The sequence below is a fragment of the Atractosteus spatula genome, chromosome 7, assembly GCF_055471065.1.
Source record: "Atractosteus spatula isolate fAtrSpa1 chromosome 7, fAtrSpa1.hap1, whole genome shotgun sequence".
Classification (NCBI taxonomy): domain Eukaryota; kingdom Metazoa; phylum Chordata; class Actinopteri; order Semionotiformes; family Lepisosteidae; genus Atractosteus; species Atractosteus spatula.
Window position 1 is genome coordinate 47,195,857 of NC_142712.1, and position 27,738 is coordinate 47,223,594.

General features: G+C 37.7%; 1 protein-coding gene across 1 annotated transcript; it reads left to right on the forward strand.

The window, feature by feature from the left end:
* tnfaip8l3 (tumor necrosis factor, alpha-induced protein 8-like 3) lies at nt 1–27,674 on the forward strand. The gene is made up of 2 exons (XM_088922057.1): nt 1–210; nt 25,786–27,674. The coding sequence occupies exons 1-2, from the start codon at nt 165–167 to the stop codon at nt 26,346–26,348; spliced, it is 609 nt and encodes a 202-aa protein (XP_088778183.1). The 5' UTR covers nt 1–164; the 3' UTR covers nt 26,349–27,674.
* Nucleotides 27,675–27,738: the final 64 nt, after the last annotated feature.

Genomic DNA, 27,738 nt, shown 5'->3' on the forward strand with positions numbered 1-27,738 from the left:
AGCTCTGACTCAGAGAGAGAGGAGGAGAGAGCGAGCTTAGCAAAGAGCAGGCAGTGTCGGTGCCAGCTCTTTTCTATACACAGCTGCTACTTCTCGACTCAAAAAGAGTTTCAGTGTCACAGTTAAAGAATTAAGTCTGCAGGAAAAGCAGTCCAACAGGAAACATGGATTCAGACTCTGGAGAGCTAAGTGAAGGAGAGCTGTCTCCAGGTAAGGGATCGGTTTTAAACCCGTTTCTTCTGCTAACTTGGTAAAACCAGGCTCTGCTTGAAGCCTTCTTTGCATTGTAAGAAAATAACTGTGGGGACTGCATTAGTTACAAGATCTTGCAAGCTCAGGCAAATGCTGTCAGAATCTTTATCAACACATTATGTTTCAAGGGATTTTTAATGCAGTGTTGCTTCAACGCATCATTAATAGATGTTTAAAAATAGCAAAAGTAGGATTTTTTTCTTAGATCAGGTAAATCATCGGATCTACCAAATCTATAACTCTTGCTCTGGATGCTGGATGAGGTTCAACTACAAAGATAAGATTTATTGTTGCTAATCACTTTCCAGAGGTTTAGCGCATTTCAGCAAGTCCACAAATTGTAGAAACATTTTGTATTTCTTTTAGGAAGTCTATTTCAGATTCATCAAGAGGAATTCTATTAAGATTTAATAGTTTGAGTATGGCATAAAACAGGCAATTTGCTGATCCTTCAAATGAATAAGAAAACAGAAGAATTATAGTGGAATGCCAAGAAAAACCTTTCAGCTATAATAAATTGCATCTCTCCTTATCTTTCTGTCAAGGCCAGTCCAACTTGCGAGATTTCGTCTGGAGAGATAGATTGTTTCCTTGGCCTTTTTGTTTCCGAACTGACCTGTATATTTATCTGCAGTGTGAATAGACCCTGAACATAACATTTGGTGCCAGTTGCTGGGTTTTTATTCTAAATTATGTTGACAGGTTAGAAACACAAACATTTATTCACTTAAAGTTATACATTTTATAGTGGTATCTTTTATAAATCTAGTACTTGTTGATCTCCTGTTGATTACAAAGCATTACCAAAACCAAGACAAAGACTGAAACTGCACACATGCTGCATGGGGAACAGTATTTTGGTCTTGAATAATGAATTGTTCTCACACTCTACAGTAGAAAGCACAAGTACTTGTCTTTGCATTGAAGAAGAAAGATTCAGTTTTACAGGTGGTTATAAACTGAAGAATGGTTCTTCATCAAGCTGATGCGTTACTATTATAATGAGCTGAATAAATGACTTACCCTTTTATTCCAGTACATTAGTAGTTTATGCCTGATACCTGTAAGTAATTATTTCATATATATATTATATAAAGCCTATAAAATTCAATTTTGATGCAGCCAAGCATGTTTTTTGAGAAATTAGGTAAAAGGAATGACTGTGTGGTGATGAAGAAGCTCCCATCTCAGTGCTGTAACATACATACTCCTTCAAGACTAATCTGACCCACTTGGAGGTGAAATTCACAGTGATGAGGAAGGTAATGACCACACAAGATTCATTAGAGTTGTGAAGAAAAGCAAAGGATGCTGATCAGGTGGGAACCATTAAATATTAGGAAAATGATTCACTTTGGATTATAGTTGTTAAAAACAGTAAGTGGTGTTGATTAAATCTTCTGCAGAGCGGGGTTTTTGTGTTTGGATATATAAGAGATTAGTAATAGTGTAGCACATTCAAAAAGACAATTTATTGATCCTTTTAAAAATTTAAGGACACACCCAAAGACCCTATATTATCGGATTCAGCATCTAGCACTCTTTAGCTTTAGTGAATTTGGCAGCTCTCTTTTATGTCAGATGTGAAGACCAACAGCAAATCTGGAGAGATTTCCAATTGATAAACTATGAATCCATAGGGATTACAGTTCTAAACCCAGCTGAGCTTTGAGGTCGCTCAAGACCTGGCAAACAAACACAAGATTGAATTATAATTTGACGAGGAATGACAGCAGCTAGAGTTTCTGTGATGGTTGAATCATTTATCGAATTTATTGAAAACCTTGGCTTAACCCGCTTGGCTGAGGGCCAGCCTCCTGACCACGGGGCGGGGACGCTAGGACCCCCTTGCTTGGTGAAAAGGTGACCCAGGGGCTGCTGGTGGAGGTGGAGATGGGGTGGAGGAGGGATGCGAAAATGAGCAAGAAGGAGGAGAGGACGATGTGGTGTATATAAGTGAACTGAGGCGATTATGCCAGGATTAGCTGCAAGTTGCGCCGGGTAAACTGAATTATTTTGGCTGCCTACATTCCACCAGCATTTTCGTTAGAACTCCATTTAGGATCACATTTAGTAATAATTAAGAATTCTTAATTAATTTGGCTCTTGGATGAAAAGTAGAACTTTGTGGTTTCTGTGGTGTTTCGATCAATGTGATATCGTCACACACCATAGTACTGATTCACATTCTGGAATCTTAATCCTTCTCAGATCTGGCTGTAATAAAGGCTGTGATTCTCTGTTCAGTGCAACTCTTTGTCAAGGAGTCGTACCTTAAAAGTAATTGGTTTGCAAATGCATTACCACACTCACTTTTGCGTCGGTGTACTGTGTTCTGTGGCTATGCCTATTGAGACCTGCTTCTTTTAAGTCTTCTGTGCACAGTTACAAAGCAACAGGCAGCATTTAATCCCAGAGAGGTCACACTCATCAATGTTATTTTGTGTGCTACTGCTCCTAATGCATGGCTTTTGTAAGTAAAACACTGATCTGGCAGTGCACACAACAGACCCTCCCAACAGATTCTCTGAATTTGCAGTCCTGTGCATCAGTAAAATTGTTGGCCCTGGGACATGACTGAAAAACTGTCAAGAAATATTTCTGTACCGTGCAGAGAAAGGTGATTCAAAGCAACTGTGAAAGTATAACAATCAACTTCAAAGACTTTGCAATCATCTAAGTAGATGACATGCAAGCTTTCTGCTGCCAAGGCCATATTTTAAATTAATACAAAATTTTCATTTTCCTTTCAAACTGCTTTGCAATGCTTATGTTACCGATAGACAGCATTATACAGTATATTGCCAACTTTTAACTAACTGCAAACAAGCTCAGTGAGCATAACACTACATACAGTATCTACAATAATTAAAGCTTGGTGTCTATAGTAACTGTTACAAAACAATTACTGGTTTCTACTGAATTACTGCATGCATGAGGTGTTTACATAGTTATGTAGTTTTTAAAACAATATCAGAAATGGTGTATGTTATGGTGTTTATTATTAATTTCTGCATGCATTTATATTAATAATGCTCATTCCAGAATTTAATCAGACTCATGAAAAAAATAGTCATATTGTATCTAATAGATGATCACAAGGTGCCCATTGGTTTCTTTCTGGCAGTGATGTCATAATAATGACAGCTTAAGTATAATTTGTTTCTGTTGTGGCTTCCTTGTTATTTTAGAAATCTATTATTAACAAAGCTGACAGCTGCAAATACAGCAGCTACCAAAGAGGGCTTTGCTAAACAGCCAGAATCACATTTGCTAGGAACAAGCTGTGATTTGAAAGTTTTTAAAGAACTGAAGGGACAAAATAAATTAATTCAGTCGATCTCTTGTGACACACAGAACAAGAAAAAAAAACACTTCTAATGGCAATCAAATGTTTTGAAGAAAAAAATCTGGTCTTGGTGGAGGAGAATAATTTGAGGGCAATAAGAAATGTAGCTGCAGAACTATGTATTTTCACTCAAGTTTTGTTGCACTAATTTATTAAATGTGATTAAATATACTCATTAGTGAGTGACGGACATCTTGTATTAAGACTATCTATTGTCTCATTAAAACTATCAGTAAATCTCTTCATGGCAGCATGATGAAACAGTGGTTGGCATTACTGCCTCACAGCACTGGGGCCCTCAGGTGCATGAAGTTCTCTCCGTGTCTGTGTGGATTTTCTCTGGGTGCCCTGCGACGGACTGGCATCCTGTCCAGGGTGTATCCTGCCTTGCACCCATTGCTTGCCAGTATAGGCTCCATCTGCCCCATGGCCCTATATTGGATAAAGACTTTAGAAAATGGCTGGATGGAACTGGGAAACAAATTGAGCCTCCCAAGAGGAGCTGGAATCTGTAGCTGAGGGAGCTCCTGCTCGACATTCTACCGCTGCAGTTTCCACCAACCAGGATTGAAAAGGGATGGATGGATAATTCTCAGCATAGCTGATGGCATATTGTTCAATTATCTTTCTTTTTAAACAGACCATTCAAGCTATGGTTGCCGTTTATACAGTACATGTTGTATATGTGAGTAATATCTGAAAAGGACCTTGCTCAAATGTACACCAGCAGAACTGACACCTGGGATTTGAAGCCATCACCTTCCCACTAAAGAGCACCTCTTTATTGTGCCACACAACACCTTTACAATAAAGCAAGCCAATATCTACATCTGTGACTAGAACAAAAGCAAAATCCAGCAAAATTAGCTCTTCATAGCAGTGACTAAAAAGGCATAACTAAATTAACCATGTCTTGTGTGTAGTGAGAGGTGTAAGATGCCTAACAAAATAGACTGAAGCATACAACATGTAGTATTATGATGATTAAAATCATGTGCTGAAACATTTTTTAAGTATTCAGAACATCTACCCAGACACACCCAGAAAATGGTGAAACTGAGATGCAAACTAAGACATGCTGCCCTTAAATGAATGACAATTTGTGACACATACTGTACATAAAGCACTATTTTGGGTACATCTCCATGCCAAATGTTTAAGTACTGATTCATTATATTTTGCAGTACACTTCCCCTCTTTTTTTAATCTGGTCTACAGATGTAGCCTTCCTTTGCGGCCTAGAGATTTATTGCAGAAGCAGCCAAAAGCTGTAGACGGAAATTCTGTCGGAGACTCGTGCTGGAAAAGAAGATGCAAAACTTTCTGAGCAGCTACCTCGCCTCAGCTCAATCAAATGCTTAAATGCAGTGATGAAGTCCAGTTTTCTTTTATGGAGGCTCAGCAAATCACTCACCCGCCTGTGAGCAGTGTGTTTGGCATTTTCTGACAACATATAGAGCTGAGCTCTGGGGTTTACATCACAGCTTGAGAAGAAGAAAAAGCAGTTTAAAGTTCCAACCTACGCACTGCTGAAATATGGCTGTGTTTCAAATGCAGGATGCTGAGCCAGATCACATTATACTGTATATTAGACAGGGAGCGCAGAACTTCTTTTAACGTTACAAGGACATCATTAACCCTGTGTTTTATGGAGCTCTTTTTAAGGAAGGTTCTGGAAATGTAACCACAGTCATTTCCTGCAGACACTGGCTGACAGGAAAGAAGGGAGAGAAGCTACTCAAAAGAGAGCAAAGGCAAAGGCTTCGCAGGTCAGTTCCAGCACATGAATAAAAAGGTCAGCTGAAGCAGCTGAGCACACTTCACACTATGAGCTTCTTTGGAGGAATTAAACAAAAAAAAACAAGGACAGAGCACCCCTCCCTGGAAAAAGAAGGCCGTTCTACTGTTGTGCCCTGCTGCTTGATAGAAGGCTGTAAATGTGAGCAAAGCAAATCTTCTCCCCCACCCTCGCTTACTCCAATGTCAGCTTGGATCAAATGTGCAGCTGCGCCGTGCCTCCAGGGAGAGAGGAGCCCAGATGTGCCGACCATGGCCGCCAGAGAGGCTGCACTTTCTGAAGGACAAGGCTTCCTGCCTCTCATTTCAAAGTGTTTCTGATTGAGCCTACCTCACCAGCAGAAAGCCGGAATCTACCGTACCTTTCTTCTGAGGTAGTGAAGACTCTGCGTGTTCCCCAGCCCATTCCTCTCTGAAACATTTGGAATGTTTTGCACATTCTGGGGCAACACTTTGCTGCCTATAAATGCAGACAACGCGGTTCATAACACAAACATTAGTTCACACGGTAAAAGTACTGATTCAGCAACTCTAAATTAAGAAAGTGAGGCATGAATGATTTTACTTTACAAGCTATAATCCACTCTAACAAATTAGCAAGCCGAAAAAAATCAGCTTAACAGTTCCATTCTCAGAAGTGCAAACCTAAGAATGCCCAAGTTTCTGCACATCAGCACAAATGCCTACGTAGCAAGACATCAAAGTTATCAAATTCACTTCTTGGTCGAGAGAGGGACAGCCTCCAAGAACCACCTATTTTAATGAAATCCATAAGAAATGTTTTTCTTAGCAGGGCTCTGCATACTAAAACTCAGTCACTCTTTTAAAAGAAAACCAGCTTTCATGTAGCTGTGCTTAAATGTCTACTGAAAAGAAACATCTCAAGTTAATTAAGAGCAGACTGAGCTGTCACGTTAGAAACATAATATGTGTTTGATACTTAATTTGACTGCCAGTCTAAAATTAGAACAAAGGTGGCCTTATTAAACTGTGGTCAGTGTTCCAAGTATTTATCATTGTTGTGGTTGCTTTTAGAAAATTTGCATGCTTTATGGGAAACTAGACACAAGAACATAGGAAAGATTGGCCCATCTAGTTTGTTCAGCTGCTAAAAGCTAATTGATCAGAGTATCGGCTTCATGAAAGAAACAAGGGTAACACCCACATGGCTGGGTATCTTGTTCCATACTTCCACAACCCTTTATGCAAAGAGGTGCCTCCTATCCTCAGGCAAGTCCTCATACAGTATAACCTTTTTTTTAATTTTAAGAATTTTAATGACCTTGTTGAACACATGCAAAATCCTTAACCTATGTCAAATTCCACGATTCAGATTAAAATAAAATGTTTCATTACAAACCCCCATAGAAACCTGCAGTCTCCCTTAAAATAATTTTCCATTTGATAGCGGCCTCATTATGTGTGCTAATAAAATCGGACTCGAACCTCCACATTTTCCTCCCTTACTAAGTCATTTATTGGTGGATCAAATTGTTGTTATTTAGTATCTGACAGAACACACAGAGCCATGTAGTGTGTTCAGCCCTCTCGTTTCTCCAGTAATGCTACAGTCCACCTGACCTGAACTCTACAGATTAGCAATGAGTGCCTCTTGCAGGAAAAGACAAGTCTGCTTTTTGCATCTGTTTACGTTAATCTGAGCCATGGGGGTCAGTTAAATTCAGTAATTGTCCATCTTGCTAATGTTGTCCAGCACACAGTTGCTGCCACTTATTGAAAGGAAGCTGTATTTTAGTCTAGTTCTGTTCTCTCTCTGCCAGTCCTGCCCACAGAACATACACTACCATCTCCAGTCAGAGAAGTAGGCTAACAACGTCATTTTTCCCTTTCAGTGTAGGAGTTCCTTTGTAGAGCCCTGCCATATAATTATACGTGTCTTCTATGTACGTCAAAATAGAGGATGTTTGCAGAGTCTGTGTCAACAAGCTGTACAGTAAATGTCATTTGCTTTTTAATTTTTTAAATGGCCACATTCAAAAGTCAAATTGCCATATATATTATTGTCTTCCTCATTAAAAACTTTAATTGCTAGTATAAAGTGCTCTAGGGTACATTCTTGATGAAAAAAAACAATGTTTGGGTTTTTTATATTTAACATTTATTATCAAACCTTTCATTTTGCTGAAACCTCAATGGCATTTATTGCCTTTAAGACAGTAACTCAAATGAAAAAATATTTTCTTGTTTGTTTCACCATTTAATCCTGGAAAATAGGTTTAGATTGCCCATAGGAGTACCGACCTACACAATAGACACCCTAAAACAATCTGGAACTCTGGAACTTAATCGAAGATTTCATTCTAATTATTTCTTCTGCAGTTATTTATTAAGAACGAAATAACACATTTTATAAGTTACATGCATTCAATTCAATCTTCCGAAATTAGGGTTTTAAAAAACCTACAGATGCAAAGTTATGGGGTTAGTTGGCAGGCCTAATCCAAAAGCTTTTTGGAGATCATGTTCCATGCTGGGGCTTGGCTACATTTTGCTCTCTTGTGCTCTGCCTAAAATGGCTTTGCAGCCTGAAAATCATTTATCCCAAACTCTTACATCATTTTCCCTGCCAGACAGCCACTTCCCCTTGAGGCCAAAGTAACAGGACTACTGACATCGCTGCTGAGGCCCAGAGCACAAAAACATGTCTGTCTCCCTCTTAAGAGTTAACGGGTCTTTAATCCATCTCTTCAGCTCGTTGTACAAACTTGGCGTGGAAAATTTTCTTTTCTACTCTGAGGTCTAGGGAGCAAATTTCATCAGACTAATCACTTGCTATCAAGCGGTCCCAAGTGACTAAGAAGTAGGGGTACTAAATTTGTCCTCATTGATACTTTAAATAACCTACTGTAAATGCTTTAAAAACACTTGCATATATGTTTTTAATATGTAGCGTGTTATGCCTCCCTGGGGGCTCCATACATAATGTAAAGTCTTCATAAAATAAAACCAAGACGTTTTTCCTCATTCTTCTAAAATAAGAAAAAACAGCTAGATTGAAGCTACACTTAACCACATGGACAAGTCTTCCTCTTGACTCTAAACAGTTCTTTACACTTAATGTATACAAACATTAAAACAACATAACCTTTGAAAATCAAACACCTTTATCTTGCAAAGACAGTTATGAGAAAGGACAAAATATACAACAGAAAATTTGGATTTAGAGACATCAAGATCTTATTTCCCCTAGAAATAAGATCTAGATCCTAATGACAGCACAAAGTGTATATATCATATTTAAACTTTATACTTTGTGAAATAAATTCAAATGATTATAATTTTGAAGATATGCTACTTTCCTAGGCACTGAAAAAATCCATTATGAAATCCAAACTAGACCACTGTTTTAAAAGTAGTTTTAAAAACACTTAAAGGGCTCATTCAAATATCAGTATGCTTTTATATTCGAAACAGAGAGATAATGCTTGACCTGTGAGGTATTGAGATTACATCTTTCCTTGGTAACATACTTTAAGATAAATGTTTAACTCAGGAAATAAAGAGCATTCTGTTGTCCAACACAATGCCATGCTTTTATTACTGAAATAGACTTTGGTCAGCGCCTTTAAGTGCATACTCGATGAAACAATAAAAATTATCTGAATTAATATATCCTTGGAATTGTGAGCAAGGAAAAATGTCAGACTAAGCTAGCAGGAAAAGAGCAAACAGAAGACAATGATTTGCTCAATATTTTCATTTTGTGCAGATCTCAGGGATGATTGACTTGCTTATTAGCTTGTTAGACCAGGACTGAGAGAGAGTGTGTTGGAAAACTGACACTTTAAAACATTTTGCCATACCTGCAGTCTGTTAATGCACCTTTCCGCTGACAATCTGCCCATATTGATGTGACAGTTGAAAAGCTTTAAACATAACAGTAACATGTCGCAGTCATGTAACTAAATAGACTCCTGACTTCCATCGTTGTCACCCAGTGCATAAGCAGTTACAACACAAACATGGCAGCAGTGCATACACTACATTAAAAAAATGTAACTAACATACCTTTGCCAAAACCTTTTTTTAACAGCCTTAACAGCATCATCCGCCGGATGCTTGTTGACAACTTTAGAATAAGAGAGGAAATGGCACCACAAAGCAAAAAAATACTGTACTTTTTAATGCAATCTACATCTACAACATTATGTCCTGTAAGTGACATAAATCACACTCACACTTCATTGGTGGGTCATTATGTGCCTATGGCATGGATGGTTTCCTCCAGGCTTGAACTGAGAGTCATGCACAGGCAGGCTGGCGTCTCACACTGTGGTTATGGGTAAACAGCAACATCTTAGTCGGAAAAAGTGAAGCCAGCAGATGGGCTCTGCCAAGACAGATGCATGGAAAGGCATTGAATCCGGTAATCTCTGTTTTGAGGGATTCTGTTTCTGTCTCTAAAGGTTGTGTGCACAGGGAGGATAAAATGACATTTTGTTGTTTATTTTAGTGTGTGTCATTTTGTAGGTGGTAGCATAGCCTGCAGTACAATTTTACATTTCTCTGAGGACTTAGGAATTGAACGGGGATACGCAGGTCAACCCCACTAATCGCAGTAACACTACAGCCGTCCTGAAAGCATGACAGAATTCCATTTTTGTGACAGTGGACAAAAAAGAGCACAATTTTGCTATCATTTGCTATCAAAATATCATTTGCTATTAACCCCCCTGAAGGTGGTAGGAAAGTATAGGAAAAATATTTTTTTTTACTTAAGAAATCCTCCCTTCCATCTCCCCCAGCAGAGGGAGTGTGGCAGTAGGGTTAGGCATGCTACACAGAATGCATTTTCTCCTTGTTAATCAGTGATACATGTTGAATATACTGTACTCTATGTAAGAGAAAATCACTCTTGCTGTCATGGGAGAAAAAAAAGCTTTTTTCCCTTCACTTTAAGAAAGAATTAATACCAAACAGTCAGTCATTTCTATCCTCTGATAGAAATGTGTCCCCAATAGGAGCTGAGCATATGGGCTGTTTTCTTTTGGTTTGGTATTTAAACAGGTTTGCTTCCGTGTTCACACTTCTCAGAAGGGCAGACAGGTCAAGTGAAGACTTGAGGACAGAAAGGACAGAGCCCTTTCATTTCTCATGACTCCTCTCCTGCCATTCTCAGAGCAGTGCTACCAGCATGGCAGCTAATGATCTTTGAAAGACAGGAGTTTTGCTCTCCTGAATGCCCCGGCGCATAGCATTGGACCATATAGCTCAGAGTCAGCTCAAATCTCACACCCTTTGGTACAAACACATCATCACATTATGCTGCGTTTAAATTCAGGGTCTGAATTAAGATTCTAAAGAGAAAATGTACTGTAACGTCTAATGAAATGCTCTATTTTTTTTTCAAAGCAAGGGCCCAGTTCATTTATTAAAATGACCTTTCCTTTATTTAAAGATGCTCAGAAAAGGCTACTTTAGAAAAAAACACCTTGGTTCAACAGATACAATCAGAACAATTTAATGTTACACAGCAGACAAGTTAAAGCCAGGATCTTCACTTAACGGGTTAAATTTCTTTTACTTCTGGGAAAACAAGCAAAGTTGCAATATAAGTACAGTGTGTGTAGGATGTACCATTTTTTTCTGATTGTGAACAGAAGGGTTTTTATTTTAGAGATCTTTATGAGTATCCAAAGAGACCTGCTGTGCTCATCAGATGGCGACCTAATTTGGGAAGCTAGTCTCTCAGGGTATTCTTGGACAGATAGAAGTGATTGATGCACACCCCAACAAAGCTGTTTGGCTATTTTATTCCCCATGGTGTCTGTTTTCTGTCTGTGACTTTCACGTGAACACAGAGAAACATTCAAAGGAAGGAAAAAAAACAAGAAGAGGTCTGAGTCATTGTGCTGTGTTCTGAAGTTTTAAAAACTAACTACATCTGGACCAGAGGAAAAAAACAAAAGCCTGGATTGTGTGTGATGCCAGAACAACCTCCACTGTTCAGTTTTGTTCACTTCACAGTTATGTGTCTTCTCCACCCTCAGCCAAATGGAAAAGGGTCTTTCATAGAGAATTAGGTAACATTATGTAATGAAGGGGAGGAAATAAGTGCTCTTATTATACAAAAATATTAAAGCTTCCTGTCACTTGGGAAAACCGTACTTGGGCTGTGAAAGATACATTATCAACACATAAGCAGAGCTTGTAAAAAAATAATTTGATGCAGTAACATGTTACTGGTCCAAAGGATTGCACTTGTAAATACCAATATGAGGGAAATTGATTTTAATAGGTAATGTATTACATAGTTCTAATACACACTCAACAAGTATCGCTGTAAAAGATTATCTTTAAAAGTTACTTCCACTCAGCTTGTTTATTTTAAAGAGTAATCTTTTACACAAGTCACCTATAACTGTAATGCAGTACTTTAAAAAAATATCTTCCCCCAACACTGTTCCTAAGTACAAAAGGCATTTCATCCCTATCATATATGAGAACAATGCAAATAGAATTCTATTATAGAGTGCTCCAGGCTTGTAGATTTTTTCAAGGACTCCGTTTCATTATATTTGACACTGCACACTGCACTGACAGATCTATTTCATCACCTCTGAAATCTCACACTCACTATAAAAGATGTTTTATTTAAGGAAGAAAGTGGAGATATGTGAATGTGATGGACAGAAGCAGTCCATCTGCTCACAGCTCTTAAAAATTGATTTATATTCATAAATCTTATTTAATTTGTAATATTCAAGATACGGTTACATATAAAATAAAAATAAAAATACATTATTTTACTGAAATATGTGTATAAAACAACTTGTGGTAAATTTTAACTTCAGTCATCAATATTAGATGACATTAATCATAAAATGTAGTAGCTGTATTTCCCAGAAAACCTGACACTGAAATGGTTTCATTCCTATGAAATTTCAAACCACAAAGTAAGAATTATATTAGATTGAATGTATGCACTGAAGTATAACATTTCTAATGCGGTCTGCATTTTCCAGAGCACAGAAACCTTTTGACACGTGTACAAATCACTGCAGGCTGTATTCACTTGTAGGTTGTGTGCACTAAAACCACAATCAAAAGGGCACTAACATGATTCACTGGGAAGTCAACCCTTTCAAAGTGACAAAAAAAACATGCTAATCCCGAGGTTAAATAACATGCTAGTGATCAATCTTTAAAGTGTGTTCAGCTTTGTTCAGTGTCATCATGTTTAGAAAAAAAATAAAACTCTGAAATTGTTACCATACCATACGTATCCATGTTTTCTTGCATTCAAAATGTTCATCACTGAAAAACAAGAACATTCATATGCAAAACCTTAGAGTTGAGCTGGTTAGCTGCCCTGCCTGTGCTCATATAATTCCATATGGACTGCATCTGATTCATTCATCATTCATAACGTTTGTGGGTTTAGTTTTGTGATTTTTCGTTTTTAATTATAGAAAAATGTAAATCATCTTTGCTCCTGGAACCCGTTTCTTGCTGCTATTAAAGTCACATTTTCACTTGCTGTAGCAGGGTTTTAGATAAACCTCATGTTTTTTGCTTGTATTTTACATGTGAAACTCACTGCACATAGTGCACTTGTATTGGTAATCCTTCACACAGTTTTTAAATACATTATAAGTCTCCTTTTGTTTTGGCTTTGACCAGGGAAGCAAGAGGAAATATGAAGATTGGTGCAAAGAAGATGGTTTATGTTCTTGTTCATTGGGGTTATTCTGGAACAAATGGAACCTCTACAAGGTGGACAGTTTGCATTTGCACCCCAGTACTGATGTTCTGGGAAGTGTACAGTATGTGTAGAGTACAGTACTTGAGCAATATTTAAACTAGGGAACTGGGAGTCAGGGTACTCGCAGCTGGCTAGTTCTTGATGGATACAGAATCAATAGAAAATGGATGGTGGTCTTATTTTGAAACGTAATGTTAAAGGCTCAAAACAAATACAAGCAATGAAGCCCTACTTCAAGAAAATATATGGCCTAAATGTTTCAATGGCAACAGTGGGAAAATGTCAGAAGGAAGAGAGCATTCTATAGGCTGCATAAAAGAGCTCGCCATTCAGAGATACATCAAGAGTATACTGAGCTACAGGCACAGCTCTTCTAGGAGACATCAGAGCTGACAAGAAGAAGGCAGAAAAGAATATTGCAACAGAGGCAAATATATAATACAAAGACTTTTTCAGTAAAAGAACTGGAAAGGCAGGAGCAGATATTTCATGAAACAATAGGAGAATCATTGAAGATGATAGATATAGTAAAATTGTTATGAGCTCCAACAGTATTGGGTGACAGTCACTGAGGGCATACAGGGAATAGGGTTGCTAAAAACCAGTACAGTACATCATCAGGTTCTGTTAGAATTTTGATGATGTTATTCAAAGACTCCCTGGCTGGAATATTAGAACTCTCACTTAGAATAGGAGCTGTACTCACAGAAGAAAGGAAGACGAAACTAAACAGTGAAACCTGAAAAGCGGAAAAGCAGTGTGCAATTTTAAAATGTATTTATGCATGTTCTATATGAGAAACCTTGTGAAATAAAAAAACAGTTCTGAAAGAACTAACCAAAAATGTTTTTAAACATTTTAAAATACAATTACACTAAATTGCTCCCATTTTTAAAATTACTTTATAAAATTGTTAAACATTTTGTGGTGATAGACTCTTAGTTACCTTCCTAATGCAAAACTAATGGCCTTTTCTGAATCCATTTTATGGTTGTTTTTTTACCATTTTCAGTGCGAAAAATAAGCCATTTAATTAAAGCTAGTAGCTTTGACCCTGAGGTACAGAGGTTACATAAGGGTTTTGTGATGACATTTATAACAAAGAGTTCAGTTCATCATATTTTCTTTTTGCTTTAAATCTGTGGCTTCTGAAAGATCGACCACTTTCAATTAAGTTAGGATTCGTGTTTTTCATAATTTATTTATAAAACCTAAGTGTTGTCAGTTGTACATAAAAAGCATATATGGTTTCAAGATTTAATGAGGCTTTGCATTGATGTAGTTAAAATGTCATCTTGAGGAAATAAGATAAATCTTTCACATGGAAGCGTGATGGAGCTTTCACCCCTTGTTAACATGGTCTCACCTTCAGCAAGAACATTGCTAATAAAGACAGAGCAGCTCAAAACACCTTTACCTTTTCTTGTCAGTGTTTGAGAAGATTAAATGCAATGGCACATTAAAGTTGCCTGACAAATCATGACAATACAAACATCCCTACACTTTTCCTGCAGATGTTTAATTTGAAGCACAGTGAAAAAAATAAACTGTTTTTATAATCCTTTCGAGGGGGTTTCTTAAATGATAAAGCTTGCATTTATATCGGGCCTTACAAAAGAATTCACCCCTCTTCCAATGACAACCTATTCATTGAATTAAATTAGATCAGGGGCAAAAAATTACTTTGACCAGACTGACATCCTTTTGCATTTGCACACTAGTAATACCTTTGAAAACGGTAGGTAGCTAAGTTCAATCGCCACTTAGAAAGGCGTTTCCTATAAGTATACTGTATATTCTGCATATTTCTAAATGAAAGAAACAAAAGATAAACAGCTTTTAAATATCCCAAAGTATAATGTTCTGCTAATGGTCTCAGATATGTAAAACAAAATTACTATGCTTTTGTAATGCTCATGTACTGGAGGGCATAAAAGGTTATAAACATTGTAGGAGCCACATACTGGAATATGCCAGCAGTCCATATAACACTTGCTTTCCATGTGGGTTACCAGACAGGAAACAATTTAGTGTTTCAGAAGGCGCAGAGTGCACCTATTCTTCTGTCCAGCACTGTGTATGAGAGATGTGAAAAGATGGCACAGGGTCTCCCGTTCGATCAAGTGTAAGATTACTTACCTCCTACTTAGCCTGACACAAAATGGCATTTGAATGGAACTAATGCCTTTGAAAATAACATAAAATCAAGAATGTTCATTCTGGGTATCCTGGCTAGCTACAAGGAGCCAAAACAATTTTTTTGTTTAATTTTGTGAGTTTCTGGAAACTAGGCACTCAGATAAACAAGTTACATGCTGAACATTTCTGTGATTAAGTAGTTCTATCACATTATAATTATAACAAAAGGAGCCAATGAATCTTAAGGGATAGCGTACTTAATACTTTAGTGTTTGGTGTTAACTTGCTTCTCTGAGAAAATATGAGCTCTGGCTGTAAGGTCAGAGCTGTCACAACCCCCATCATCTCTGAGAAATTAACCAGGGAGGCAGCTGCAAAGCTAGAGCTGGGGTGGAGAGAGGGGCTAGAAAAGATGTGCTCAGTGTTGTGGACAGCAGGCAATCATTTATACATAAGAGAGCAGAATGTGAGATTGCAACTTAACTTCCTCCCAGACATCTATTTAACAGCACCAGAAGTGTGAAAGATTGAGCTTGGACTGCGCTGTTGTCAATGCAATGATTATATACTAGCCCAGAACCTGCTGACAATGACGCAAGAACCTAAACTACTGTCTCCTTGCATTCCTATATTGAAAATCAACAAGGGTATTCAAAACACGTTGGCCACATGCGTGAAAGGTCATGTGTATAGTGTAAATATTTTATTCTGTGTGTTCAAATTGTTATGAAGCTAGCTGAGCTTTGCTCTTGTTTTTATTAAAGTATGCACAGCCATAGCAGAAAAATCATCACAAAGTATCTCAGCAGCACCTAGCAACCTGAACCACCCAGAAAATGGATCCTGGCATCTGTGTCTGCTTTTTTTTAAAGACAATGAATAATATTGACTTTCATAATGTTCTCTCTATTCTCCCATGCAGAAACTGATAATATATCTTACCCACTGAAGTAATTATGGATTTACCCATGAGTCCAGAAGTCAGCTCCCTCCACAACACAAACATTTCAAACACAAGCACGTGTACCCTGAGCTGTTGATGAGCCTGCAGGGAGCATGCACTGTTCAGTGGAACGTTTCTCTCCCAAGAAATGACCAGCTGCTACTCGGATATAAAAATTAGGCTGTCTTGTATTTTGCAAGTTAAACAATGACAAAGCCTTCAGGACATATCTATAGGAGATAAAAATAGAATATCCATTTGCATCCATAACCAGACAATCTAGCATGTATAATCTAATGTGGGAAGAGTAATGTAACATTGAAAACTTATCTGACTATCAAACATGCAAGAAGAGACACATGGCTCCATCTGTAAGAAGAATTGTGGTCTCAGATTTACTTCTAAAATTACTACTTCAACAGGAAGAGTATACACTGTAGATGGTTATACATACGGTTTTAAACTGAGATGCACTAAAATACAAGAAATTATTCACTTCAACCGTAAAAGTTTATAAATAATATTTGAACCAGGAGCATCTGTTGCTTTTTAATGTGTGTATACATCAAAGTTTTATTAATGTGGAGATAAAAAGGAATCTGTTCAAAGCAACCACATTTTTTTTTTAATAAAACCCCAGCTTGTTTCGGGCACTGGTCTGACTGGCACTGGTCTAGGTGCAGTATAGTGCGCAGTATGCCTGCCAATGTAAAAAATCAGCCACATTATATTGTACATTTTCCACTGATGGCAGAAAACATCATTCAGGGCTCTATTAAAGAAAGTCTGCTTGCTGCCTGCAATGATTACTTTAATATATATGGAAAAATGTTGGTTTGGAAAACTCTTTTTCAGGGCAGGGCAGTATTTTTAAACACAAAGCTCCAAAAACAAGATAATATCCCATCCACCACAGTTCATAATCTCATCACAGACATAGAACATTTCCAAAACTAACAAAATAGTCAAAAGAACTATATAAAATTCATGTCTTTTCTGTCCGCATTTCCTTCAACGGGTAATTGATCACAGACGATAACACTGCACAATCAGACAGTGGCTGTCCAATACTAAGCTTAATAACCAAAACCAGTCCAGGATCAAAACATAGTTCTGACCCAGCAACCAATTGCAAATTGAGAATCCACATGCCAGAAGCCTTCTGAGTATAGAAAAGCTGCTGTCAAGTTTTAATGTAATTGAGGCCTACTGTATGTCTTTTTCATATCAATAAGAGCACTGTTAAGGGATGAAGTTGCAAGCTAAATCAAAATAATATTTGTACAATGGCATTTAATAAAGCAAAGTGCTGTATATGTAAGAGAACGAAGTGCTGATGGATAAATGTGCTGGTTATTGGGAAGAGATCCCAAAAACAGAATTGCTTTTACGCTCCAGAAGCTTAGCTACAGGTAAGCTTCTCTTAACTGGCCTTGTTCCACGCACCTTGTTCATTTTCTATCATGTGTGATGTGTAAGAGTTGCATCATCAGCATTTCACAAATAAAGGGAATACCATAGTAACTTCTTAATAAGAATCACAAGTAGTAACAAAAATAGGTATTAAATCATAGGTCACCTTAAAAATTCTATTTTAATGTTGCTTCCCATAACCACATTAAAAATCTAAATAATCTTACAATCCATGTTGATCTTATGAGAATTTTATATATGCACATCTCCATTTAGACTCATTTTAACAATGTCCTCTGCTGTTTTACCTCTTCAGTACTAGAAAGCATGAGGACAACAACTATGGAAAAAATGTTTTTTAAGCTACTTAATATTAATTTCTTACCAAACCCAAGATAGTAAAAATAAGTAGTGTTCACTTCAAGAGACACAACGTTCTCCTTTACAGTGAGAAGAAAATTGAGGCTTGGTAATACTGACACTCAGGATACTCAGTGACATCATTCACTGTTTGCCAGACCCTGTCACAGTGTCAGATGGATTTGCTGACACTGAGAACAAGTGTGAGATGTCAAATTTCAGGGCCAGATATCTTTCACATTCATCTCATCTCAGTTTATTGTGGAGAGACTGAACTGACAGCAAATGTCATTCATTTTTGTTTACAGTCACTTATGGTACACTTGCCCCAGTGTTGTAGATATCTCATTTTAACTGCCACAGTTAGTTAACAGCATGCAAACGCATTGCTGTCATTCAAAGGGCTCAGAATGGAGCACAAGCAAGCTTTTTCTTCACAGTTTTGGTGAGATGTGGCACAAGTTTAGCTAACTGCTTCAGGGGGAGAAAAATGAGAATGCATTGTATTAATAATACATTGCCTGGGAGCACAACTTCAGATTCAATTAAGTCTTCTGAGGACTGACAGACGGGAACATGTCAATAGACATTTGTTGACAACTAAGTTATTTAAAACGTGGTTTGCTTTCTTTGCTTGCTTTCGTGAAATACGTTGTTAGAGGGAGTTTGCTGTCCAGATGTGAGTGGGCAAAACTTTGGTCTCCATTTTGCATCTATGACTAATATTTTGTTTAAAGACATTCCCTGGGGGCTGGCTTTTAGGTGTGTGCGAGCTCTGTTTGTTCCAGGAGAGAGAGTGGGCAGATTACAATACAAACGACCAATGGGCAGATGGGTGTACTGACATGATATAATGTGTGTCACTGAAACTGTCAAAACAAGGACATCTTTTCTGTAGGCTGAACCAAAGAAAACACTCCTAAGATAATCAATTTCCATACACTATCCTATTGTAGCTGTAGTTATATACAGTAGTAAAGAAAGGAAATACTGCAGGATCTTCAAAGAAAAAGACTTACTTGTTTATGCAATCATAATTTTTCAGGAAGCAATTGAAATGGCAAACAGAACATTATGACATACAGTAAAAATCCATCCATCAATTTTTTACCACTTCAATCAAATCAGGGTTGTGGGGGAGCCGGAGCCTAACCCAGTGAGCAACAGGCAGGATACAGTCCCACCAGGCTTGAATTTCTCAGAAGCCAATTGATGTACCAGTATGTTTTTGGACTGTGGGAGGAAACTGGAGCACATGGAGAAAATCCACATGAACACAAAGAGAACATTCAAACTCCACGCAGACAGCACCCCGGGACTGGAATTGAACACAGGGACCCAACACTGTGGGGCAGCAATGCTAACCACTGTGCCTCCATGCCGCCCCCTATAGTTTAAAATGTAGAATATAAATCAAGCTGTCATACGAAATTGTACAATACCATGGTAAGGACTCATTTAGCATACTGTGTAAAATGCTGGCCACCATATTTACAAAATATTGTTGCTGCTACTGTATATGGAATCAGTCCGAAAAAGAGACAATCAGCCTTCAAGGAATGCCCTTCAATGACAGGCTAAAAAGAACAAATCTCAGCCTCAAGCAGAGAAGACTACGAGGGCACCTAATTCAAGTACATTTTTTTAATTCTTCAAATGCACTAGCAAATTAACCCAATGAAGTGCATCGTAAGTGACGTGTGAAACCAGAGGAAGCAATTGGAAACTAATGAAAAATCATTTAAAGCTGAGAATAGGCGGCACTTTTATGCACAGGGTTGCGGCAGTTTTGAACAAGCAGCCCACCCACATTTTTGAAGCTGGTGCCATGGCATCTGTCAGGGAATGGCTGCATGAGCTCCTCAGATCAATTAGTATCTAGCAAACCAACACGTTAGATGGACTGAACTGACTCCTTTCTTTTGCAACCTTTATTATCCTTAAGTCTTAAAAGAGGGTGGGTAGGTTTAGCCTTACCCTGACTTGCTCAGGGCTCAAATTTATATTGTGCTCTTTCAGAATAAGAAAAAAGGTCATTAAAGACAGATATGCAGCAGCAAGATAAAACAACAGGATTAAACAGGTTTCTAGTGAATTTATTAAGACCCCAGGAAAAAAAAAACATTGTCATATCACCTTGGATTAAAAAACATTTCTCACGTCTCACACTTTCTGACTTTTTAAAAATTCACTGAGAGAACCTTTTGTTAAAGTGCTAATTTAAAAAGCCACACAATCTCTTTACACAGGATTACACAAAGAGATGTTTCAAAATATCATTTGAGAAGTCAAAAATATTCTTTATTTTTTCAGCTTTAAGTTTCAGTGAAACAGTTTTTTTACCATCAGGAATAATGCAGTTTTACTCTAAAATATATACTTTGTGATAAGAAAAGTCAAATATGGCTATAAAAACAATTGATCAAGTTGTTTCTTGAAGTTCCATACATGTGTAAAAATACTGTAGTATAAATATTTTGGAAGAGAAATTCTGCTGAAACACTTTTCTCATTTATTTTAAATTCTGCATTAAACATAACCAGTATCATATTAATGACTTTTCAAATGAGCAGTATGTCAAATGAAGTATTAAGGCAATTGCATTTGATCTTTGGAATGTGTGTCTGCTGTGTCATTTATAAAAATGTTGCTCGGTTGCTATCTCTCCAGCAATTTAGAAAGTACTGCCTTTTTATAAAGTACTCACGTTTTGCAGGAAGTCTAATGGAATAAAATGATGTTGATGCCATGAACAGTGGAAAATTTCAGCGCTGATGGATAGGAGCTGTGGCAATTTTGAGCAATCTATGGTTTCCATCCAAAACATGACAAAGTCATTAAATACTAAAGGCTGGCTCCAAAATAAATTTGTGCATAGCAGGGCAGCTTTCAGACTGAGTTCTTAATACCTTCTGAGTACGTGGAAGCCAACAGTCACACACACAACAGAACTACATGTAAACAGCAGGCTGCTGGCACAATGCACGAGTGTCACAAAAACAAGCAACCCTCTTCTGGCAGTGATACATGTATTAACGAACATGTTGTGTTGCCCAAAGACACTGGATCAGATTTTAAAATAATGAGGAACATCCTTTGTCGTTTGTGGCTTCATGGATGTACAGATTAGTGCTGTACTCAGTGAAAGGCATGTGGACAGAAATAATTTAAAACACATGCACATCACATGCACAGTAGTGCAGTAACGTAACAACAGAAAAAAAAAGATACACCATTTAAAAAGGTTAAGGTTTAGGTCCAACCAGGGAAAAGGAAATTCCTTTTTTTCCTTGGTAGGACCTTAAGGCCAATTTACAGCATTCTAGCTTTTTTATTTTTCCTTTTTTATTATTGGCAATTTCTTCTGATACAACATGTAGGTCCAACGCAAAAGTAGTTGGTTAAGGTAAAGAAGGGCTTATACTGGTGCAAAGAATACTTTTATCTGTGAAAAGCGAACCCATAAAGAAGCACCACTGTTATTTTGGTCATTTGATACGAATATGATAAAATACCATGGCTATATGTGCACCTTCGAAAACAATTAAAAGAGATTAACTGATTTTGAAATTAACTAATCAAATATTTCCTTCTCTTATCCCCAATCTCCACTAAAACAGGTCAATTAAACAGTTGTAAATAAGAAAGCATACTGTATATACAGTACATTTTTCTTCTGAAGCAAAAAAAAATGTATCAGTATTGATAAAATTCATTTCAAACCCTGGATTGTGACCACTGTCAATACTGGTCTAGATTTCAGTATTACCTGAAAGAAAAATACCGTGCGGTTCTTGTGTTTTAGCCATTTAACACATACAAATAAACTATAAAATGACTGTAAGCTCATTGAAAAACAAATCTCCAACACTTCCCAAACTTTTCACACATCTCCACAAAACAATAAATTCTGTCATCACCAATAGCAGTGTAGTGTGAATATTAATTTACAGAATGCACTTGTGACTGTTAAAATCATGTCATGGGGCTTTTTGAAACTGCCAGTCTTTTGTCTTGTTTACAATTTCAATTCCTATTGTGACTTTAAACAACCATAGTTAGGCTCAAGTGAGAATACAAGACTCCACAGCAAGTACTGGTTTAATGTAAACTAATCCAGCACTGACCACTTAGTCACTACAGATGTTACTTCCTTATACTCATTTCCATCTTGTGACCAATTTCCATCTAATTCAGAGTGAAAATGTTGTCCCCTTCTTCAGGTAGTGTTGCATGTTAAAAGAGAACCACGGTTTACACTTTAAATGAAGAATCAAAAAGCATCTCAGTACTTATGTTTGTTTAAATATCATAAACAGTCCCTATTTGTTGTCTTGTTACATACTGTATGAATTGTATCCCCACCACATCCCACTCAAATTTATGAATTGAGCCATTCATTAAATGGATAAAATCAACTAATCAATTCAAGCCTAAACATTTTTTAAAGATATCCTTGCAATCAGCACCAAGTTCTATCCAGCACATTGTGTTTTTTTAAATCAGTTTTAAAAATAAAATTACCAGCTTTGCTGCCCTAAGAGTGGCTAGTTCAACAATGAATTGTTCATTCTTCTTGTGTTGGAAGGCCAACCTCACAGACGCTTGTATCAGATCTCAAGACTAGGACCTGCCCCTTGTTAAAAGAACGCATTTATTAAGAGTATCCACCAACATTCACTTCTTTTAAAATACAAACTAATGTCTTATAATTTTCTGACAACTTCTGCGGTAGTTATATTTTCCCATACCAGGGCTGTAAATAACAAGCATGAAAATCTGTTTCACAGATGTTTAGACATACCATATTTTAGAGCAATTCTTTAAGACATCACAGTTTCATTGACCACAGAGGAGAAGGGAAATTGTAAAAATCTTCTAGTAATTAATGGGTACATCTGTTTAATAAGTGATTCAGAAAGACTCCCTATTGTGTTGCTACCAGGTCGCCATTCAGAACTCATGTCCCACAAAAGCCACAGTATATAAAGTTTCAAGAAGGAAATTACTTTTACTCAACACACATTTTACAATTACAATGATTCATTGGTTGTTTTTTCTTAAGGAGTTTTCTTTACGAAACCTATAAAATAACACCAAAACCTAAAAAAGTGCCAAATTTCCAGAATTTCCTTTGTCAGATGGCTAATCCTTAAATGATGCTTATCAGAGCTGAAGTCTTAAAATAGCGTTCTGATGCACAGAAATATTTGAGCAACAGCTTAGACATACAGGCTTTATTCTTTAAAACCTGTAGAAATATATCATTTGATAAAGGTGACGTTTAAACACACTTGAGCAGCACTAATAATGAGCACCCGGCTCAAGGTTACATATGGAGTGGTGAGACAAGGCTGAAGCCAAGAGACTAAACACAGGCCGGGATTTGTCTTCTTTGAAAAATTCTGCAAATTCCTCACTGTCAGGAAAAGGAAACCAAAAGTATTTCACTACTGAGGGGCTACTGAATGCATCCAGTCAGCAGGCTGTCATATATTAGGTTATAAAAGAACTGGGAAGAATTCCATATCTCCACCTCAGCCATCTGAGCCGACAGCCTGCATTCTCACCTGTGTGTATGTGCCTCAGAAAGGTCATGGTATACCAGAGTGCTACAAAAGCAAACACTGCTTTGCATACTCACTCATGTGCAACCCGGGCAAGGGATTGTACAGCTTTAAATATAAGTTCACACACAACCAGGTTACACCTTAGTCAGCAGTCATCAGATGGGCAGAGGTATATTTGCAAGTTCTGTTGTTTAAAATAAAGTGTAGCAGATCCAGATTTCACCTGTAATCAATGCTAGAACATTAATGATTTGCCTGAGATATTCTAAAAAACAATAAAAGAAAGAAATCTGAAATAACTATAGTACGTCTCCTTGGCAGCATGCCCCACACTGTTGCCAGGAGAACTGAAATGCAGACATTTTAAACTTAAACTGTAATATTTCAGTGAAACTGAACATTGGCTGAGCATCAATGTTCAAAAAAGTTCTATTTTTATAAACCACAGCTAAACATGACAGGTTTATTTTAGTCCCATTCCTACATGCTGTAAAAATGTTTCATATACTAAATGAATATTACATGTCCGATAACAAAACTTTAATGATACAGACTTTTTGAACTTTTAGGGCTTAAACTTTGAACAATCAGTTACACAAAACCCTTCCAAGGTAACAGCAGTATGAAAACTGTTAATGTAAAGTAGACACAGACTTTCAATTTCATCTTTTTAGAGAGAAAAGACCTTCTTTCTATTGCAGACCAAAAACTGCTCTCTTGTAGCAGCTTTCAGCTTAATTGGTCTGGTTTTGTAAGCAATTTGCAGCTGGGTGGCATCTAAAAAAAATCCATTATTGCACCCACTCCTCCTACACCACTGATCGGAACACCGCCGAACAGGAAGCCTGCTGTTATTTCTGGGAGAAACAGTTTTTCGCCCTTTAAAGTATTAATCATTTCTTTACTACATTTGCAAAAAGTATTCTAGTGTCTATTCATAAAGGTAACCCACATGACCTAATTTACAGACTTTGCAAAGAGAACAGCCTCTGTGTAACAATAAGGACCCTCTGCCCCTCAAAAGGAAAGTGATTAATTTTATGTGCTTTAGGCCAGAGCTCAGTATTCTACATGTTATGACACCAAAGACTGTCAAATGAAGCCTCGCCTGCAATTTCCTCCCCCCCAGAAAATGTACAGTAGAATGACTTTGGCATTTCACGGGTGAAAAAGCTTTTGAAAATTATAAAAGTATCCTGTCAAAATTCTCTCCCAACCTCGGCATTACACAGATTTAGGACATAATATTAATCTATTCTATGCTACACATACTACTGATGTACTTTGCTGTTCTGCACATATATGTTGACTCACAATGACAGAGCAGAGGTATTACTGCCGAATGACAAAGTGAGACGCTCCAGATGTTAAGTGACCAATGACTCTGCTTCTCAGTGCTGCTAGAATCACAGATGTGAAGCACTTTATTAGAACGTAACAGAGAAAAAACAAAGTACAAAAATAAGCAAAGACTCCCAAAATTAATTACTATTGACTAAACTGGACTTTAATTGTAGTTCTCAGCTGTTATAACTCCTTACAAAAGGGCACAACAATTCCAAAACTAGAAACTCCCTCTTGACTATCACATGAAGAAAAAATAACAGCTGTTTTTGTTTAATTGCTATGCAGGAATCCTCAAGACTGTATACTAGTTGTTAGTGCCTCATAAAACAATGGAAATAAAGGGATATTTTAATCTTCAGTTTCCTTACAAAGGCTATATATATACTGTATATGAACTCTCTCCCAGGTGCTGCATGACCAGCAGGGAAGTCAGATGGTACTGCTGCAGCTGTATGGGCTGTAACACAGCAGTTTGGAACAGAAGTCTTCAGTATGCTAATGCCAATAGATAAAAACTGTTCAAAAACTGAAGATTCAAGCCCTCCTCTTTATTTCATAGTCCACATGTTTCTGATCTGCACTCCATGAATTCAAGATTGAATTGTCATCTGAGATTTAATCATGGGTTTTCAAGTAGGATTTGCATTTCAATTACTTCAATGCATTGCTGATCATTGACACAAAGAAGATTCAGGTTTTGGATCCCTAATTTACTTTGACCAAAGTCAGTAATTCAGTCTTTTTTCTTTAAGCAGTCTTCAGATAAATTTAAGCACTGTATGACTGAAAAGTTTTAAAAACGTGTTGGGTCAACAGAACCCATGAGTTTAATGCCATGTGATGTTGTGTCCCAGGTAATCTTTGTCTTTTTGTTTGTTTTTGACTACAGGCCAAGAGAGTTTTAATTCCAAAAGCCTGGCCCTGCAGGCTCAGAAGAAGATCTTAAGCAAAATGGCCACCATGGTCGTGGCCAACCTCCTCACTGACGACACCAGCAGTGAGATCCTGGACGAGCTCTACAAAGTCAGCCGGGAGTACACAAAGAACAAAAAGGAGGCTCACAAAATCATGAAGGATGTGATAAAGATCGCCCTGAAGATCGGCATCCTCTACAGGAACAATCAATTCAGCCCAGAGGAGCTGGAAACGGTGGAGAAGTTTAAGAAGAAGATGAACCAGACAGCCATGACTGCGGTCAGCTTCCACGAGGTGGAGTACACGTTCGACAGGAACATTCTCTCCGAGCTGCTCCTGGAGTGCAAGGACCTTCTGCACGAGCTGGTGGAGCACCACTTAACAGCCAAATCCCACGGTCGTATCGATCACGTGTTCGACCACTTTGCGGATGTAGAATTTCTCTCCGTACTTTACAGCTCCTCTGAGGAATACAGACAATACCTTAAAAAGATTTGTGAAGGAATTAACAAACTACTGGATGAGGGAATTCTTTAACCAGCTCTGTTTCTATAACCCTTCCTGTACTATATGAACTATATATATTTTTTAAGGGATGGATGTTTTTTCATGTGGCTGTTAACTCTTTTTATGTCTGCTCAGCCCTTGTGCGTAATTGTAAAAAAAAAAATGTTCACTTTAGTGTGTAGCTTGTTTCTTTCTGGAGAAAACCTTACTGTAAATTGTACCCTGAATATCATTTTGTCACTCTTGGCTTTATCTTATGTATCTGTGCCAATGACTTGTATCTGGTTTCCATTCAACACAATTTTAACAGTACAAGAATAATTTAAGATGAGAAAATCTTTCAGTAAGAATTTGCTACAGTGTTTTCTTGTCATGGAAAACATTAAGGGAGGCACGGTGCTGCAGTGTTTAGCATTGCTGCCTCACATTGCTGGGGCCATGGGCTCAGTTCTACACCTGAGGTGTTCTCTCCGTGTTTGCATGGGTTTCCACCAGGTGCTCCTGTTTTCTCCCACAAACCAAATCCATCTCCTAATCTGCATTATCCAGCACAAGGTTGCGGAGGAGCTGGAGCCTATACCTGCAAGCAATGGGTACAAGGCAGGATATACCCTGGAAGGGATGTAGTCCATCACAGGGCAGACACGCTCACATGAGGGCCAATTGTGTCTAGAAGCCAATTCACCCATCAGTATGTCGTTGGATTGTGGGAGGAAACTGGAGCACCCGGTGGAAACCCAACTTTGTGAGGAGAACATATAAACTCCACGCAGGCAGCACCCCACGAATTGAACCCAGGGCCCCAGGATGAGCAGGCAGCAAGGCAGCAATGCTAATCACATGCCACCCGCTTTATGATTTATGCTGTCCTTTATTCTGAAGAGAGGACAAGCACACTGAAAAAGAAATGTAAGCAGAGTTAAGTACTAAAGCATGCAAACTAGACATGAAACATCAAGGAGAGATTAGGAATAGGTAGCAGGATACGACACAGTCAGGAGATAGATTTGTAGATTTATATATCAATTTTTATTTATCCCTCTATCTTTAGTGTCCGTTATTAAATCTTATACTGTAGATACAGTTGCTATCAGGAATCACTACATTCATTAACAGATGCTGTACTCACAAGAATGCTGGGCTATCAGAGCCTTTCTTGACCAGATGTTAGCTCTGTTTAGCTAGTGTCAGCATTATCAGAGTATACCAAATATATGGATCAAACATTTTCCAGAACAATCAATAGACGTTCTGCAGAAAAAGTTCTGTAAGTGTATGAACATGGTTCTTTCAATACTGTCTTTCATACCAAGGTGTTAATGGCTGTGTGTTTTATTAAAGGCTCCTCTTGAACACGATCATGAAATGTGTTTTTTGTTCAAATTTGCTGTTGATCATAATGTCAGATAACCTTCCAAAA